General features: G+C 43.7%; 1 protein-coding gene and 1 gene segment (V, D, J or C); both read left to right on the forward strand.

Annotated features, from left to right (window-relative positions):
- Positions 1-2,799: 2,799 nt before the first annotated feature.
- On the forward strand, positions 2,800-3,490 carry LOC116974672. The segment is given in 2 exon segments: positions 2,800-2,908; positions 3,084-3,490. Coding segments are annotated over 2 exon segments (438 nt in total).
- A 623-nt stretch (positions 3,491-4,113) lies between these two features.
- LOC116974745 overlaps positions 4,114-17,500 on the forward strand; it is a 58,865-nt gene continuing 45,478 nt past the window's right edge. The window contains exons 1-4 of the mRNA XM_033023458.1: positions 4,114-4,158; positions 7,634-7,930; positions 14,080-14,397; positions 15,814-16,116. Of these exons, the coding sequence (XP_032879349.1) occupies positions 4,140-4,158; positions 7,634-7,930; positions 14,080-14,397; positions 15,814-16,116 (937 nt within the window). The 5' untranslated portion in view covers positions 4,114-4,139. The remainder of the gene's footprint in view (positions 4,159-7,633; positions 7,931-14,079; positions 14,398-15,813; positions 16,117-17,500) is intronic.

The raw sequence follows: 17,500 nt of genomic DNA on the forward strand, positions 1-17,500 counted from the left end.
CTGGTGTACCATGACACCCAGGTCTCGTTGCAACTCCCCTTTTCCTAATCGGCCACCTTTTAGATAATAATTTCCCCCTTATCCTTAAACTGTGGAAGCTGGGGGGCTCACGCTGCCCCCCAACTTTGTGTCATCCGCAAACTTGGAGATTGCATTCAATTCCCTCGTCCAAATCTTTAATATATATTGTAAATAGCTGAGGTCCCAGCACTGAACCTTGCAGTACCCCACTAGTCACTGCCTACCATTGTGAAAAGGACCTGTTTACTCCTACTCTTTGCTTCCTGTCTGCCAGCCAGTTCTCTATCCACATCAATACTGATCTCCCAATACCGTGTGCTTTAAGTTTAAGAAAAATGCTATGTTGGAGTGCAGGAAACTTTAATTGCCCGTATGCACATTAAAATTTTCAATACTCCTCATGTTTTCCTCACAAATCCGGTAACTACTGTTTCTATCTATCTCCTCAGATAACTCAAGATCCCAGATTCAAGAGAGTTTATTGTCATGTGTCACTGATAGGACAATGAAATTCTTGCTTTGCTTCAGCACAACAGAACATAGTAGGCATGACTACAAAACAGACCAGTTTGTCCATATACCATTATATAAATATATACACACATGAATAAATAAACTGATAAAGTGCAAATAACAGATAATGGGCTATTAATGTTCAGAGTTTGTCCGAGCCAAGTTTAATAGCCTGATGGCTGTGGGGAAGTAGCTATTCCTGAACCTGGTTGTTGCAGTCTTCAGGCTCCTGTACCTTGTACCTGAAGGTAGCAGGGAGATGAGTGTGTGGCCAGGATGGTGTGGGTCCTTGATGATGCTGCCAGCCTCTTTGAGGCAGCAACTGTGATAGATCCCCTCGATGGAAGGGAGGTCAGAGTTGATGATGGACTGGGCAGTGTTTACTACTTTTTGTAGTCTTTTCCTCTCCAGGGTGCTCAAGTTGCCAAACCAAGCCACGATGCAACCGGTCAGCATGCTCTCTACTGTGCACCTGTAGAAGTTAGAGAGAGTCCTCCTTGACAAACCGACTCTCCGTAATCTTCTCAGGATGTAGAGGCACTGATGAGCTTTCTTAATAATTGCATCAGTGTTCTCAGACCAGGAAAGATCTTCAGAGATGTGCACGCCCAGGAATTTGAAGCTCTTGACCCTTTCAACCATCGACCCGTTGATATAAACAGGACTGTGGGTCCCCATCCTACTTCTTCTAAAGTCCACAATCAATTCCTTGGTTTTGCTGGTGTTGAGGGCCAGGTTATTGTGCTGGCACCATATGGGCAGTCGATCGATCTCTCTTCTATACTCTGACTCATCCCCATCAGTGATACGTCCCACAACAGTGGTGTCGTCAGCGAACTTGATGATGGAGTTGGCACTGTGACAGGCTACGCAGTCATGAGTATAGAGTGAGTACAGTGATATCTCTTCAGATATCTCTATTAGAGTTTTCTACACCATCCTCCCTACCAGTGCAGTCTGAATCATTGAAACACTATCCAACAAATATGCTCATTGATTGATTGGTTAGAATGTGCCTTCATTCAACAGGGTCTTGGTGAGACCACACCTGGAGTATTGTGTACAGTTTTGGTCTCCAAATCTGAGGAAAGAAATTCTTGCCATAGAGGCAGTACAGAGAAGGTTCACCAGACTGATTCCTGGGATGTCAGGACTTCCATGTGAAGAAAAACTGGATAGACTCGGCTTGTACTCGCTAGAATTTAGAGGATTGTGGGGGGATCTTATAGAAACTTACAAAATTCTTAAGGGGTTGGACAGGCTAGATGCAGGAAGATTGTTCCCGATGTTGGGGAAGTCCAGGACAAGGGGTCACAGGTTAAGGATAAAGGGGAAACCCTTTAGGACCGAGATGAGAAAAACATTTTTCACACAGAGAGTGGTGAATCTCTGGAATTCTCTGCCACAGAAGGTAGTTGAGGCCAGTTCATTGGCTATATTTACAAGGGAGTTAGATGTGGCCCTTGCGGCTAAAGGGATCAGGGGGTATGGAGAGAAGGCAGGTACAGGATACTGAATTGGATGATCAGCCATGAACATATTGAATGGCGGTGCAGGCTCGAAGGGCTGAATGGCCTAATCCTGCACCTATTTTCTATGTTTCTATGTTTCTGTGCTCTTTGGAAGCAGCATCTGAAAATCAACACCACATGAATCATCCCTAATGCCGATCATTTCTCCAATCACTCCACAGATCTACAATTCCCCTCCTGCACTATGCCATCCATTAATTTCCTTCCGATCTCTTCATGACATTTTTATAGAATTTTGTGTTTGCTTTGTTATCAATTTCCTCCACTGCCTTTTTTGTAACCAATCTCGATATTGACATTCTATCTGTATGGCTGTATGGTGACCACACATTTCACTGTACCAACTGTCTCAAATATTTTTTCTCCTCTCTCCTCGCTCTCTCTCTCACACACGCAAGCACACGCACACCACGAAGCATTTTAATATAAATTTGAGGAATTCCGAACATATTTTACGATAAAACTGCACTATGAAACCAATCTTTCAACCATCTTATTTACAACTATACCGTGAGTTTATATTGTGTAAGGGGCGGAAGAGCACGCTGTTTTATTAACCTCGTGTGCATGTGTATCAGTTAATAGATGTGATAGCGTGAGTCCATCTTGCTGTTGAGTTTGGAGCCGTGTCTCAGCTCCGCCCGCTGCACCACTCGGTTTACTGGTCCCACCCACAGCCACGCCCTCTTTTACCGGGTATTTAATTCTCTCTAAGATGGGCCGAAGTCCAACTTCCTTGCAGTTGGTTTGTTGCGAGGTTCTGTACAGAAACAACCGGGTCACACTTCCCAGCGGGATGATGTCGGCGGTTTCACTCAGTCTGTTCCTGGCGTTAATAGTCCGTGAGTAATGAGTTGGACAAATTCCTCACGCGTTTCTCAGTGGTATATCCCCTACACCATTCCCCTTCTACCCACTCTAGAACCCTCCCATTTTATTTCCTATTGATAATTAGAGTGGGGGATTAATGGTCAATAATTTATCCTCGCCATTCATGCCTTTTTTTTTAACTTGCAGGTGTCCATTCCGATGTCGTTCTCACTCAGCCCAAGACAGGGACCGCCACTCCTGGAGGCTCCATCACACTGAACTGTAAAACCAGCGGGTCCACTCTTAGCAGCGACTATATGTATTTGGTCCGTCAGGTCCCCGGGCAGGGGCTGGAGTGGCTGCTTGCCTACCGCACGCCGTCTCACACCAAGTACTTCGCTCCGGGGATAGAGAGCCGATTTACTCCGTCCACAGACAATTCGAATAATATGTTCACCGTGATCGCCAGGAACCTGAGGATCGAAGACACCGCTGTCTATTACTGTGCGAAATGGGGTCACGGTGCTGCAAACAGCGACTTCCCCGTACAAAAACCTGGACACCTAGTTGTATCCTGCTCCAACCTACAAGCACCGTAGGAGAGGCCGTGTGAAGCAAATTCAAATGAATTCTCACCACTTAAAGTTACATGGATTATTTTGAGAAATGTCCAACTGTCTTCAGACCAATTAACGTTATTTTATATGAGCTTTAGAAGAACAGCGTTTAGTTTTACAAGTGACAGCGAAGAGTGCCCTGGGACATCCTTTGTTAGCTGTACATGCATCAGTTCTTGAAGAGCGAAGTATTTGACATGACATGTTTCACTGTGTATACTGGCACAGCGGTTCCTACCAATACAAAAACATCCACAACCTATAATACTGTGATCTGGGCCAGTATATGATATTTTCAATTCAATATTTCATACAACAGGAGCATAAACATGTCCCGGAATATTTCCGCACATTTTATTGTAGAGGTAACTTGAGTTAATTTATATTTTATATGTAGATGATTCTTATCACCTTTCGCTGCCTGTTTAATACACGGCGCCGTGATATGTGATTATTGTTGGAAATGATTTTTTTAATGCATTCATTGTTTTCAAAGAGCAATAAGGCATTTGCTTTAGATGTGAAATACGAATAATTACAGGATTTTTGTTCTTTTTTTGCCTGCCTTGTGCAGATCATGTTATTGTGTAAAGAAACCCATAGAATGTAACACCGTGACTATCTTGACTATTGGGGAGGAGGCACCATGGTGACGGTAACCAACGGTAAGAAACCTCATCCTATTCAGTCTCTAGATGTATCCAGTTGTAATTTTAACCTATATTTCCAATAATTATATTAAATTGTTCTTCTACATTAATTACCCATTCATTGCAATGTTGGATCGATGTTGCTTTAGAATGTAATGTGATTCTGCTGCAGTGAGATTGCCGATTTAAACGCCTTATGTGCTATGACTTTCGATCCTTTGACTATGAAGTGGATGCGGTTTAGTTCCAAATTAGTGGAAAATTTTGCATCAATTTGCTTTCAATATGCTTTCTAATTGTTTGAGATTGTTGTGGTCCTTGATCTGAGATGCATCGAACTGTATTTTCTAATCAACAGCAGGTACTTGGTCTCAGTTTGTTTCTTCTCAGCGCATATGAAACAAACGACAAACTGATAAATCCTGGGTGTAAAATGGTCACGTTTTTAAAGTGTATTTATTAATTGGTGGAATCGCCTTGCCACCTTTAATCCAATCGCTAACAAAACTTGCATGGAAGAAGTAAAAATATCTTGCAGCAAAACACAGAAGTGCAAGGGTCAGGGTTAATTGCGCAGTTATATATCTTGAAGTACAATGAATAGGAAGGAATAGTGGATGCTGATTTATGCTGCCGATTGACACAAAGCTGGAGTAACTCTGCCTCTCCCGCTGAGTTACTCCAACTTGTTTTGTCTATCTTAAAGTACAATGAGTTGGCCATGTGAACCAATGTTACAGCAAAGCTAAGAAAGCAAAATCCGTGAAACGCGATCTATAGAATGAGAGTCTGAAGAAGGGTTTCGGCCCGAAACGTCGCCTATTTCCTTCGCTCCATAGATGCTGCTGCACCCGCTGAGTTTCTCCAGCAATTTTGAGTACCTATAGAATGACAATGTACCGGGTGTACTGGGGTACAGAGGAACTGAAGGAAATTCACATGATATGGAAATGTTAATCCACGTGTATTGTGTTATTCATCTTTATTTCAACAATGATTGGCTCTGTGGTCATTGGAACAATGAATTTCGGTGGTCTTTAGACAGAGATATTTGGATTTTTGTGGAGGTTCAGCAAATTTGTGTTATGCGATTCATCCCATCGGCGGTATGATTCAGCCGGTCATTGTGGGAGACGATATTGTTGCGCAGTTTGACGTGTTTGTACGTTCAATTCGAGTGGCAGCGACCGGGTATTGCTGTTGTATGACGTGTCCGATTTTGTTATTTCAATGAACGCAAAGAAGATATATGTTTAAAAATAAAAATAAGAATATATTACTAGAAATCATAAATAGGAACAGTAAATGTTGCAAACGCCTAGAGGGTCACGCAGCCTGTGGCGAAAGACAAATCCCATAGAGGGGAGCCGAATGACAAGTTGTAGCGCCAGAGACCAGACTTCGTTCCCGAAATCAGGTGCAGGCTGCGAGAACTGTGCGTTCTCCCTGTGGTTTCTTACTGGTGCTCAGTTTTCCTCCCACAACCCAAAAGAGTGCAGGTTTGCAGGTTAAATGACCTGGGTGATTGACCCGGGTGGGTCGGGGTGGATGTTATAGTGCTTATCGATGGCTTAGGGGAGGGTTTGAGTGACGTTCAAATTTACATTTGCATTTATTTAATTAAAACATTGAATTAGCAACATTGGGCATTTTCACTATTAAACGTAGACTACTATATGACTTAAAACCTTTTCCTGTTAAAGTCACGAAGCAAACTCAGATATTGTTTTAATAGATTGCAGGTTGTAATTTATAATTGGTATATTTTTTATTCGTTTCCTATCGGACAGAGATACAATGTTAATCATTCGTTCTTCAGTGCCGATGACATTGTAAACGTAAACTCGTTTTAAAGATGCTGGAAACGGAACTGAGCGTCATTGCATAAACATTAATTTTAATGGCGTATTATTGAATTCATTAAGGCAATGGTGCACACAGCCAAACATTGAAACCTGTGCCAATTTATTTAATTATGAAGTATTTACATGTTCTTACAATTTACATGCTACATTTAGTTTCCAGAAGTTGTGGTACATAACCTTTATTAATTCAGATATTATATTGAGAGAGTTATTTTTAATCCTTATAATGCAATCTCATACATGTGTTTAATCTGGTATGAATGTAATGTTCTTGTCGGCCGGTTTGTCTTTCGGAATTTACTTGCAATTACTGTCGGCATACAAATGATCGGTATATTTTCGTGAGTGATGGGACAACAAAATACAGAAAAAAGTGACATTTTAAGTGTGTTATTTGTCGTTAAATAACAGAGCTACCATTTCAATCCCAACCACCCCCTTAGTTGGTTTCGTTCGATGGACACATTTAAGGCCAAATTTCACGAACAAGATTGTGATTGTTTATTTTTGTCTTCTCCCAAATTATGTTCGGGAGCCCGACATGGAAAACTCGTTACCCTTCCATTTTATGTAATTTTGTCAGATAATCTCTGAACCATTTATAAAACAAAAACTCTTCCCTCTCCCACCAAATCAAAAGTTTCGCCATGGGCAGGCACAGTGGCCCAAGCGAAACCTACCTAAATTATTCAATTTTAATTAAATAAATGCTAATGTAATTTTGAACGTCAGTCAAACCCTCCTTTGAACCATTGATTCCAATTCCCACTGTTCACGGATTAGTGGGATACCTGTTCTATAATTCAAATAGCAGAGAAAATGTTGTTTCCAACATTGCACATCATTTCACCGATCTCCATTTAGTTGGGTACATGGAACAACCCCTGACACAGACTGGCCCCTATCCCCGAACTCTTCATCCTGTACCCAGACAGAACTCATCGACTTCATTGTCTACAAACTTTGACCATATAATCAAATTCAACGGGTCCATCCCCGACACATACCTCCTCTTTGTTGATCTCACCATCTCCATCGCAGGAGTTAGACTATCGACTGACATAAATTGCAAATCTACGGACTCCCACAGCTATCGGGACTTCACCTCTTCCAACCTTGCCTCCTGCAAAGGCTCTGTCCTACTCCCAAATTCATCCGTCTCCGCACAACTGTTCCCAAGATGAGTTGTTCCATACCAGGATATCCGAGGTCCTCATTCTTTAGGGAGCGGGTATTCCCCACTTTTACCATAGACGAGGCTCTCACATGTGTTTACACTGTATCCTGTAGTTCCGCCCTTACTCCATCATCCCCAGTTGCAACAAGGAGTTTGGTGAGATTGTAACCCATAGGCCAACGTTAGTTATAGCCACTGAGTATTGAGCATTCCTGAGAAACCCTGGGAATTTTACAGTAATTAATACTGGAGGCCTATCGATATATTTCCAACTCTAATATGGACAGTAACTGGCAGATATTGGCACCCCAATAAGTTTTCAGCCAATGTTTTCCAAGGTGGGATCAAGGCGGAATGATTAGCTAATAGTTGATGATACTCAGGTGAAGTTGCATGAAATAGAAAACTGGTTAACGAGTTTAACATTCATGTGGCCTTTGCCTTGCAGCGGCTCCATCCGCGCCCAGCCCCTTCATTCTCTTCACCTGTGAGGATCACGGCTCCAGTGGTTCGTTCACCTATGGTTGTTTGGCGTTGGGCTATTCCCCTGCGGGCGCCAGTGTTTCTTGGAAGAAAGATGATAAACAACTGACCACCGGAGTGAAGGACTACCCGGCAGTGTTCAATAAGTTGGGAACTTACACCCGGAGCAGCGAGTTAACCATCACCGAGGCGGAGGCAGGGAGAGGCGACATCTTCTGCGTGGTTCAGCATGACCAAAAAGACTATGTAGCGAAAGTACCAGGTTCGTGTTGGGGTGCAGCGCGAGGCCGAGGGTGGAGTTGAGAGTCGAGAGTCAAGAATGTTTTATTGTCCTATGGCCCAGATAGAACAATTACATTTTTACATGTATACATGCACACATACTCAAAACAAACAATAACAGTGCAATCATGATAATAATAATAATAGTCTATTGTAGTTCAGAGCATATGAGGTTGTAGTGTTTAATAGCCTGATGGCTGTAGGGAAGAAGCTGTTCCTGAACCTGGACGTTACAGTTCTCAGGCTCCTGTACCTTCTTCCCGATGGCAGTGGTGAGATGAGTGTGTGGGCAGGATGGTGTGGGTCTCTGATGATGTTGGCTGCCTTCTTGAGGCAGTGACTCCGATACATCCCTTTGATGATGGGGGGTCCGAGCCGGTTATGGATTGGCCAGTGGTCACAACATTTTGCAGCCTTTTCCGCTCCTGGATGTTCCCGAAACAGGCCATGATGCAATCCATATAATCCGCGGGATTTGACAGTTGGAGATAAGTACTTGACTTAATGTGCCCTGTTCGGTTTTATTCTTCATGTCACACTGACTGTCGAACGCTCATCTGAGCTCCTCGATCCAACAAGTCAAAGACAGACAATTCATGTCGATATGGTGATGTGAAAGTGTGGCTGCATCCACAGATGCCATGTAACATAGAAACATAGAAACATAGAAAGTAGGTGCGAGAGTAGACCACCAGGTCCGTCGAGCCCGCACCGCCATTCGCTCATGGCTGAACACTAAACAGACACACTTACCCACAAACAGTAGACACAAGACACAGAACACAAGACACTACCCTCCCCTTTATACCGCTATCACCCCTCTCCACCCCAAAAACCTCGTGATCTCCTGGGGGAGGCAAAAAACCGGATAAAAACCCAGGTCCAATTCGGGAAAAAAATCCGGGAAATTCCTCTCCGACCCCAATCTAGGCGATCGACACTTGTCCAGGAGATCACTCAGGTCTTACTATACTAACCATACCTAGGTCCATATCCCTGCCCTCTCCCCGTAGCCCCTTATCCCCTTGGCAGCTAAAAAACCATCTATTTTAGTCTTAAATATATTTAAAGTTTCTGCTTCCACTGCTCCCTGGGGCAGTGAATTCCATAAATTAACCACCCTCTGGGTGAAGAAGTTCTTCCTCATCTCAGTTTTAAAAGAGCCCCCTCTTATTCTGCAACTATGTCCCCTAGTTCTAGTTTCCCCGATCATTGGGAACATCCTCGGTGCATCCACCCGATCAAGGCCCCTCACGATCTTATATGTTTCAATGAGATCGCCTCTCATTCTTCTAAACTCCAAAGAGTAGAGTTCCAGCCTACTTAACCTTTCCTCATATGTCAATCCCCTCATTGCAGGAATTAATCTTGTAAACCTTCGCTGCACTGCCTCCAGGGCTAGTACATCCTTTCTTAAGTATGGACCCCAGAACTGTACACAGTATTCCAAATGTGGTCTCACTAATACTGTGTACAGCTGCAGCAAGACCTCCGTGTTTTTATACTCAATCCCCCTAGCAATAAAGGCCAAAACTCCATTGGCCTTCCTGATTGCTTGCTGCACCTGCATACTAACTTTTAGTGATTCATGTACTAATACCCCTAGATCCCTTTGCGTTGCATTACAACGCAGCTCCTCCTCATTTAGAAAATAACTTGCCCTATCATTTTTTTTCCCAAAGTGAATGACTTCACATTTATTAGTATTAAACTTCATCTGCCAAGTTGTTGCCCACTCACCTAGCTTATCTATATCCTTTTGCAGACTCTTCCTATCCTCCTCATCCCCTACTTTTCCTCCCATTTTTGTATCGTCCGCAAATTTTGATATATTACACTTGGTTCCCTCCTCCAAATCATTTATATAAATTGTGAACAACTGGGGTCCCAGCACCGACCCTTGCGGAACCCCGCTAGTTACCGGTTGCCATCCCGAGTATGAACCATTTATCCCCACTCTCTGCTTCCTATTTGTTAGCCAATCCTCTACCCATGCTAATATATTACCCCCAATTCCATAATTTTTTATTTTTAGCAATAGTCTCTTATGTGGCACCTTGTCAAAAGCCTTTTGGAAGTCCAAGTATACCACATCCACCGGTTCCCCTTTATCCACCCGGGTTGTTACTTCCTCAAAGAATTCGAGCAAATTCGTTAAACAGGACTTCCCCTTCACAAAACCATGCTGGTTCTGTCCGATGAAGTCATGTTTATCCAAGTGCCCCGTTAGTGTTTCTTTAATAATTGTCTCTAACATTTTACCCACCACCGATGTTAGACTAACCGGTCTATAGTTACCCGCTTTCTGTTTACTTCCTTTTTTAAATATAGGTGTTACATTGGCCATTTTCCAATCCACTGGGACCGTTCCTGCCTCCAGGGAGTTTTGGAAAATTATCACCAATGCATCCACAATCCCCACCGCTATCTCCCTCAAGACCCTTGGATGTAATCCATCAGGCCCAGGGGATTTATCCTCCTTCAGTCTCATTAATTTCCCTAATACCACCTCCTTGGTGATCTTAATAGTATTTAGCTCCTCCATTCCTACCGCCCCCTGTTTATCCAACGTTGGAATATTTTTTGTGTCTTCTATGGTGAAGACTGATACAAAATACTCGTTTAATGCCTTTGCCATTTCCATGTTCCCCACCAACAACTCTCCAGTCTCACCCTCCAATGGACCAACGTTCACCTTAGCCACCCTTTTTCTTTTTATATAGCTATAAAAACTCTTACTATTAGTTTTTATGTTGTTTGCTAAATTCCTTTCATAGTCTATTTTCCCCGTCTTAATTAATCTCTTAGTTATTTTTTGCTGACCTTTAAATGCTTCCCAATCCTCTACCCTCCCACTATCTCTGGCTACCTTATATGCCCTTGCCTTCAGCCGAATACTATCCTTTATAATTTTACTGAGCCATGGCTGACTGTTCTTACCCTTACCCCTTTTTTTCTTCATAGGAATAAATTTTTCTTGAAGGTTATACAGTAGACCCTTAAACGTACACCACTGCTCATGTACCGTCTTATTCTTGAGTCTGCTATCCCAGTCAACTTTGATCAGCTCAGTCCTCATACCTTCATAATCCCCCTTATTTAGACTAAGCACCCTAGCCTGAGTTTCAACCTGCTCCCCTTCTATTTGAATATGGAATTCGACCATATTGTGGTCACTTGTTCCCAACGAGTCCCTAACTATGACATTTTTAATTAATCCTGCTTCATTACACAGGACCAGATCCAAGATTGCCTCCCCCCTTGTCGGTTCTGTGACATACTGTTCTAGGAACCCGTCTCTAATACATTCTATAAATTCTTCCTCTAGTCTACCCTGCCCAGTTTGGTTTGCCCAATTAATATGAAAATTGAAGTCCCCCATGATTACAGCAGTTCCCTTTTTACATGCGTCAACTATTTGCAGATTTATGTTCTGACTAACAGCGTCACAGCTATTTGGAGGTCTATAAATTACACCCACTAGTGTTTTTTTCCCCTTGTTATTCTCTATCTGTACCCAAGCTGTTTCACTATCCTGATCCTTCAATGCAATATCCTTCCTCTCTATTGCCGTTATTCCCTCCCTTATTAAAAGGGCCACCCCTCCTCCCTTTCTTTCCTGTCTATCTTTCCTAATTGTCGAGTACCCCTCTATATTTAACTCCCAGTCCTGATCCCCTTGCAGCCATGTCTCCGTAATGGCCACGATATCATAACTATATATACTTAATTGCACCGTTAATTCATTTATCTTATTACGAATACTCCGTGCATTTAGATAAAGCACTTTCAGATGATTTTTACTACCCTTCCGTTTTTGCCCCTTTTACATCTAGAGCTTTATCTTCACCCATTATGTCTCCTGTCACATTTTGACTTTCCGCTTCCCCACTGATACCCTGCTCTATTTCCTCTACCCCTGCCGTTATTCCCCCCCTTGATACCTCCCCCCCGCTACTTAGTTTAAAGACCTCTCTACTGCCCTAGTTATATGATTTGCCAGGACCCCAGTCCCAGCACCGTTCAGGTGAAGTCCGTCCTTACAGAACAGATCCCCCCTGTCCCAGTACTGGTGCCAGTGGCCCAAGAAACCAAACCCATTATTCCCACACCAGTCTTTGAGCCACGCATTCAGCTTTTTAATTTTACGTACCCTCGCCGATTTGGCCCGTGGCTCAGGTAGCAATCCGGAGATCAGTACCCTCGAGGTTCTGCTTTTTAATTTATTCCCTAACTGCTCAAACTCCTTCAGCAGATCCTCCTTCCTCGCCCTTCCTATGTCATTGGTCCCCACATGGACCACGACCACTGGATCCTCCCCCTCCCACTGCAAATTTCTCTCCAGCATCGCAGAGATATCCTTAACCCTAGCACCGGGTAGGCAACACAGCCTTCGGGACATGTTCTGCTGGCCGCAGAGAACCTTATCTACCCCCCGAATAATACTATCCCCTATCACTACGGCATTTCTTCTAACTCCCCCCTCTTGAATGGCCCCCTGATCCACGGTGCTGCAGCCAGGTTGCTCATCCCTCCCACAGCCCCTGATCCCGTCCTTACATTGAGTAAGAGCCTCGGTCATGCTCGTCAGGGACAAGGGCTGTGGCTCCTGCCGCATCTCCTCCTGGTTCCCCCTACCTGCCTCGCTTATGGCCACACCTTCCTTTCCTTGCTCACTGCCTACTGAATTAGTTAAACTGGTCGGTGTGACCATCCCCTGGCACAAAACATCCAGGTAATACTCCCCCTCCCTGATGTACCGCAGCGTATGAAGTTGGGTCTCCAGCTCATCAATGCGGAGCTGGAGTTCCTCTAGCCTCAAACACTTACTGCAGCTGTAGGGATCTTCTACATCAATGGTGTCGACAAATTCCCACATCTCGCAGTATTGGCACATCTCCTGACCGCCCATCTTATATAAATAATTAACTGGTCCTATTTAAGAATCCCCTACTGTATTGATACACCCCTTATTTATATAATCCTACCTCCTATAAATGGGAAAGTACTCACCCCAGCCGTAAATTACCTACTGGTTTGGCTGTCTAGTGGTAATTCCGTCCGCTCTTCCTGTCTGGTCCACTGCTCCCTTGCAGTGCGTGGCAAACCTCTTTGCCTCTGTTTTATATCTACAGTGCGTGGCAAACCTCTTTGCCAACCTCTTTGCCTCTGTTTTATATCTACAGTGCGTGGCAAACCTCTTTGCCAACCTCTTTGCCTCTGTTTTATATCTACAGTGCGTGGCAAACCTCTTTGCCTCTGTTAGTCTCTGTTAGTCTCTCGAGTCTCTCGAGCCGCGGCTCCGTCCGTCCTCCCTCGGCGACAGCACCTCTACTTGTTTTCCTGCAGACAGGCCAGGAGAAGCCAAAGATCAGCAGCACAAACAGCACCTGCCCGAAACCACAGCTGGAACACTGATGAAACTCCATTCTCAATTTAACTACCAAAGGCTTAAAGTCTCAATAGAAAGTGACACATGCCTTACCCGCCAAATTATTCCAGCCCTTTGCATCTGCTGTTGTTGTTACGATAAAACGGTGAGTTTTGTTTCCTGGCACCGAGGGGCGAGAGCGATATTCATAATACGGAAGCACTGTCGTTCGTTCTTGTGACGGAACGAAAGGCGGTGCTTCAAATATCGAGACAATTCACCATTTATAAAATCATAAAAAAACAAAAATGTGGTTGTAGAGAGCTTGAAAAGAGCTGATTAATGTATTATCATCACCAGCACATCCATATAATTCGTGAGGAACTGATCTATCCATAGATAGGTTACATTTTACCTCGCGAACAATCGAAGCGGCTGAGTGCATCATGTTGAGAACATTATCAAGAGTATTAAAAGCACAGACACAGTCGTAGAGAACAAAAGCAGAAGTCGGCCCATCACATCCCTGTGACAACGACTTACCGAGCTATAATGTCCACATTTACCAGCACTCGATGTACCGCGATAAACAAAGAATTTAGCAGCATCTCGGGAAGTCCAAGTCCAAAAAGTACTTTTAATCAGAAAAAGTGAAATAATCTTTTTTGTTGTTTTTGTTTTTTTGGTCAAAATATTGGGTGTCATTATTAATCGACGATAGTTTATGAGCAATTCCAATGAAGTTTATTTTCTTTCAGACCGCGAGGTACATCACCCTACCATCACCATTACCATAAGTGCCCTTGATGAAATCAAGCGCAGCAGAAAGGCGATCGCCGTGTGTTTGGTCAACGATTTCACTCCAGCGAAATTTACTGTGAACTGGCTGAAGAATGGCGAACCATTGGATTCTGGCATCGTCACCTCTCCCGCCTTCCAGGTGAACGGTAACGGTAACTTCTCGGCGACCAGCCAGTTGACATTCCCAGCTACAGAGTGGTTCAAAGGTTCCGTCTATACCTGCCAAGTCAACCATGAAAAAGATTTGAAAAGCCAAAACATCAGTAGATCTCCAGGTAAGAAATACATCCGTGGTATGTCTCGGGATATTAGTGTAAACATTAGCGCTCACGGTGGTAGTACTTCACTGACATTGTGAAAGTCTATGTGTAGGAAGGAAGTACAGATGCTGGTTTACACCGAAAGTAGAAACATAATTCCGGAGTAACAGCAGGTTAGGCATCTGCACAGAAAAGGAATAGGTGACGATTCGGGTCGAGACTCTTCTTCCGACTTAGAATCAGAGGAGAGGGAAACTAGAGGTATGAGAATGTACAAACAAATGAATGAAAGGTATGAAAAGAACAAATCAAAGCCAGCAAAGATGAACAAGGAAAGGTCGAGGCCACATTGGTCCGTTGTTGCTCTAGAAATGGTGATAACGAGTAGATACAGAATGAAACGAAACAGGACCGCAGTGAAACTATTCGGATGATGAGGGTGGGAGGTGGACGGAGAGAGATGAAATGCAAAGGTTACTTGAAATTAGAAAAGGCAATATTGATTCCTCTGAGTTCTAGGTTGCTGAAGCGAAATATGAGGTGTTGTTCCTCCAATTTGCGTTTAGCTTCACTCTCACAGTGGAGGAAGCCCAGGGCAGAAAGAACAGTGTGGGAATGGAGCGGGGTTTTAATGTGTTTGGCAAGCTGGTGATGGCCTAGGGCAGTGATTCACAACCTTTTTTAGCTCATGGCCCCCTTGGGATCTTTTAATTTTTCTGTGACCCCTGACATTATTAGCGGAAAAAAAGTACTTCAATATTATAATACCTTCCATAAAAATATCAGTGTCTATTAATTGCACATATATTCTCTTTTATTCTATTCCTCAAACATCAAAAATATTTCAACTACATAGATTTAAATTTATTAGAACTGAAATTTAGGAAGCAACAGGGTGGTAGCTCTGTGGCCCCCTTCATTGAACCTGTGGCCCCCTAAATGCCAACATTTTTCTGTGGCCCCCCTGAAATTTGCCGTGCCATTTGGCCCCAGGTTGGGAATCACTGGCCTAGCGCAAGGCGGACAGAACGAAGGTATTCAACGAAACGAACTCCACAGTCTGCGCTTTGATTCACCGATGTACAGGAACCCACATCTACAACAGCGGATACAGTGGTTGGTGGAGGTGCAAGTGAACCTCTGCCTCATCTGAAAGGACTGTCGGGGTCCCTGGATGAAGTGGTGTGAGTTACAGCACTCCAGCATTGAGTGCATATCGCGGTTTAGCCCATGATGCCATCTCCCATTTCATTTATTGTGTCGCACAGAGACAAAAGTCAGTTCATGACGATTTAGGGCCCATGTTCACAGAATCACTACTCAGAAGGGGTCATGTACACATTCAAGTTTTGGGGGCAGATGATTGGTGTAAACCTTCGATCCCGGTTACTCCTGCAAATGCTTATGTTCACATTAATTATTGTGCCACAGTTGATGATTCCTGCGGTGAACCGAAGATTACAATCCTTCCTCCACCTGTTGAACAAGAGTTAATGGAGATGACCGTAACATTAACCTGTCGGGTATCCGGTGCACCTTATGGTATCAAAGTATCTTGGAACCACGAAAAGGTACATTTGGAATCAGAGATCCAGCCCACAGGACATGCAGATATCGTAGAGCGCAAAGTCAACATTTCAACTCGTGACTGGCTGAGTGGGGATGATTTCGAATGCGTGGTGAGCCATGATGATATGCCGACTCCAAAAACTGAACAAATCAACTGGAAGAAAGGTGAGCCGGTGTAGCTGCAGAGAGGTTCTGTGGGCCAGAGGTGACTGGGCCACTTTTCTTCTGAGATAAAGCTGAAATTAATGATTGAGATCACTCCATCGGCGAAGCAATATCTATACAAAATGAAATCGTGCTGAGACTTCACTGAGTCCTTGGTCAGAGCTGGAAAAGAGAGAATACGAGATCACTTTGCATGAATATGAGGTGCGGACAGGTGACTGGCAACATCGATGATAATTTGCAGCGAGAGTCAGCGTGCGGCCACGTTGTCTATGGGCTATGGTACAATATGGGTATTCAGAGCATTGCAGCGTTTGTTAAATAGCCCACAGTGTTGTAACTTGCAGGAATATGGGTTTGCCTACCAAATTACCATGTGGTGATGGTGGCAGTAAATCGCAGATACTCTCACTTGTAGCAGAAATGCCCGTTTCGGAGCTAGGCACATGAAACTAGTTACTCGAAATTAAAATTTAAAAAACCCTTCAAATGCCGTATATCGGAAAGATGTCACCTTAATGTAGATCATTTAATATTGATTCCAATGATCTGCGTCTACACAGACATTCGGAGGGATTAGATATAACGCCGAGGAAGACCGCAGTCAAAGAGCCTAGGAATGTTTTGTTTTCCATTTTGCTTGTGTTGTCCAGGTCAAAATGCCCATTTCAAAATTCCCTTTCCCCTCTCAACTCCCTCCAACATAATCTCTGTAACATCTCACGTCATACAAAAGCATCTCTTACTGTCTTTTTGCGTACACACCATATAACCATATAACAATTGCAGCACGGAAACAGGCCATCTCGGCCCTACAAGTCCGTGCCGAACACTTATTCTCCCCTAGTCCCATCTACCTGCACTCAGACCGTAACCCCCCATTCCTTTCCCATCCACATACCTATCCAATTTATTTTTAAATGATAAAATCGAACCTTCCTGCCTCCACCACTTCCATCGGAACCTCATTCCACACAGCTACCACTCTCTGAGTAAAGAAGTTCCCCCTCATGTTACCCCTAAACTTCTGTCCCTTAATTCTCAAGTCATGTCCCCTTGTTTGAATCTTCCCTACTCTCAGTGGGAAAAGCTTATCCACGTCAACTCTATCTATCCCTCTCATCATTTTAAAGACCTCTATATCAAGTCCCCCCCCCCCTTATTACAAGCTATATTTAAGAAGGAGTTAGATGTGGCCCTTGTGGCTAAGGGGATCAGAGGGTATGGAGAGAAGGCAGGTACGGGATACTGAGTTGGATGATCAGCCATGATCATATTGAATGGTGGTGCAGGCTCGAAGGGCCGAATGGCCTACTCCTGCACCTAATTTCTATGTTTCTATGTTTCTTAACCTTCTGTGCTCCAAAGAATAAAGACCTAACTT

Source organism: Amblyraja radiata, chromosome 6 (assembly GCF_010909765.2).
Source record: "Amblyraja radiata isolate CabotCenter1 chromosome 6, sAmbRad1.1.pri, whole genome shotgun sequence".
NCBI classification, from domain to species: domain Eukaryota; kingdom Metazoa; phylum Chordata; class Chondrichthyes; order Rajiformes; family Rajidae; genus Amblyraja; species Amblyraja radiata.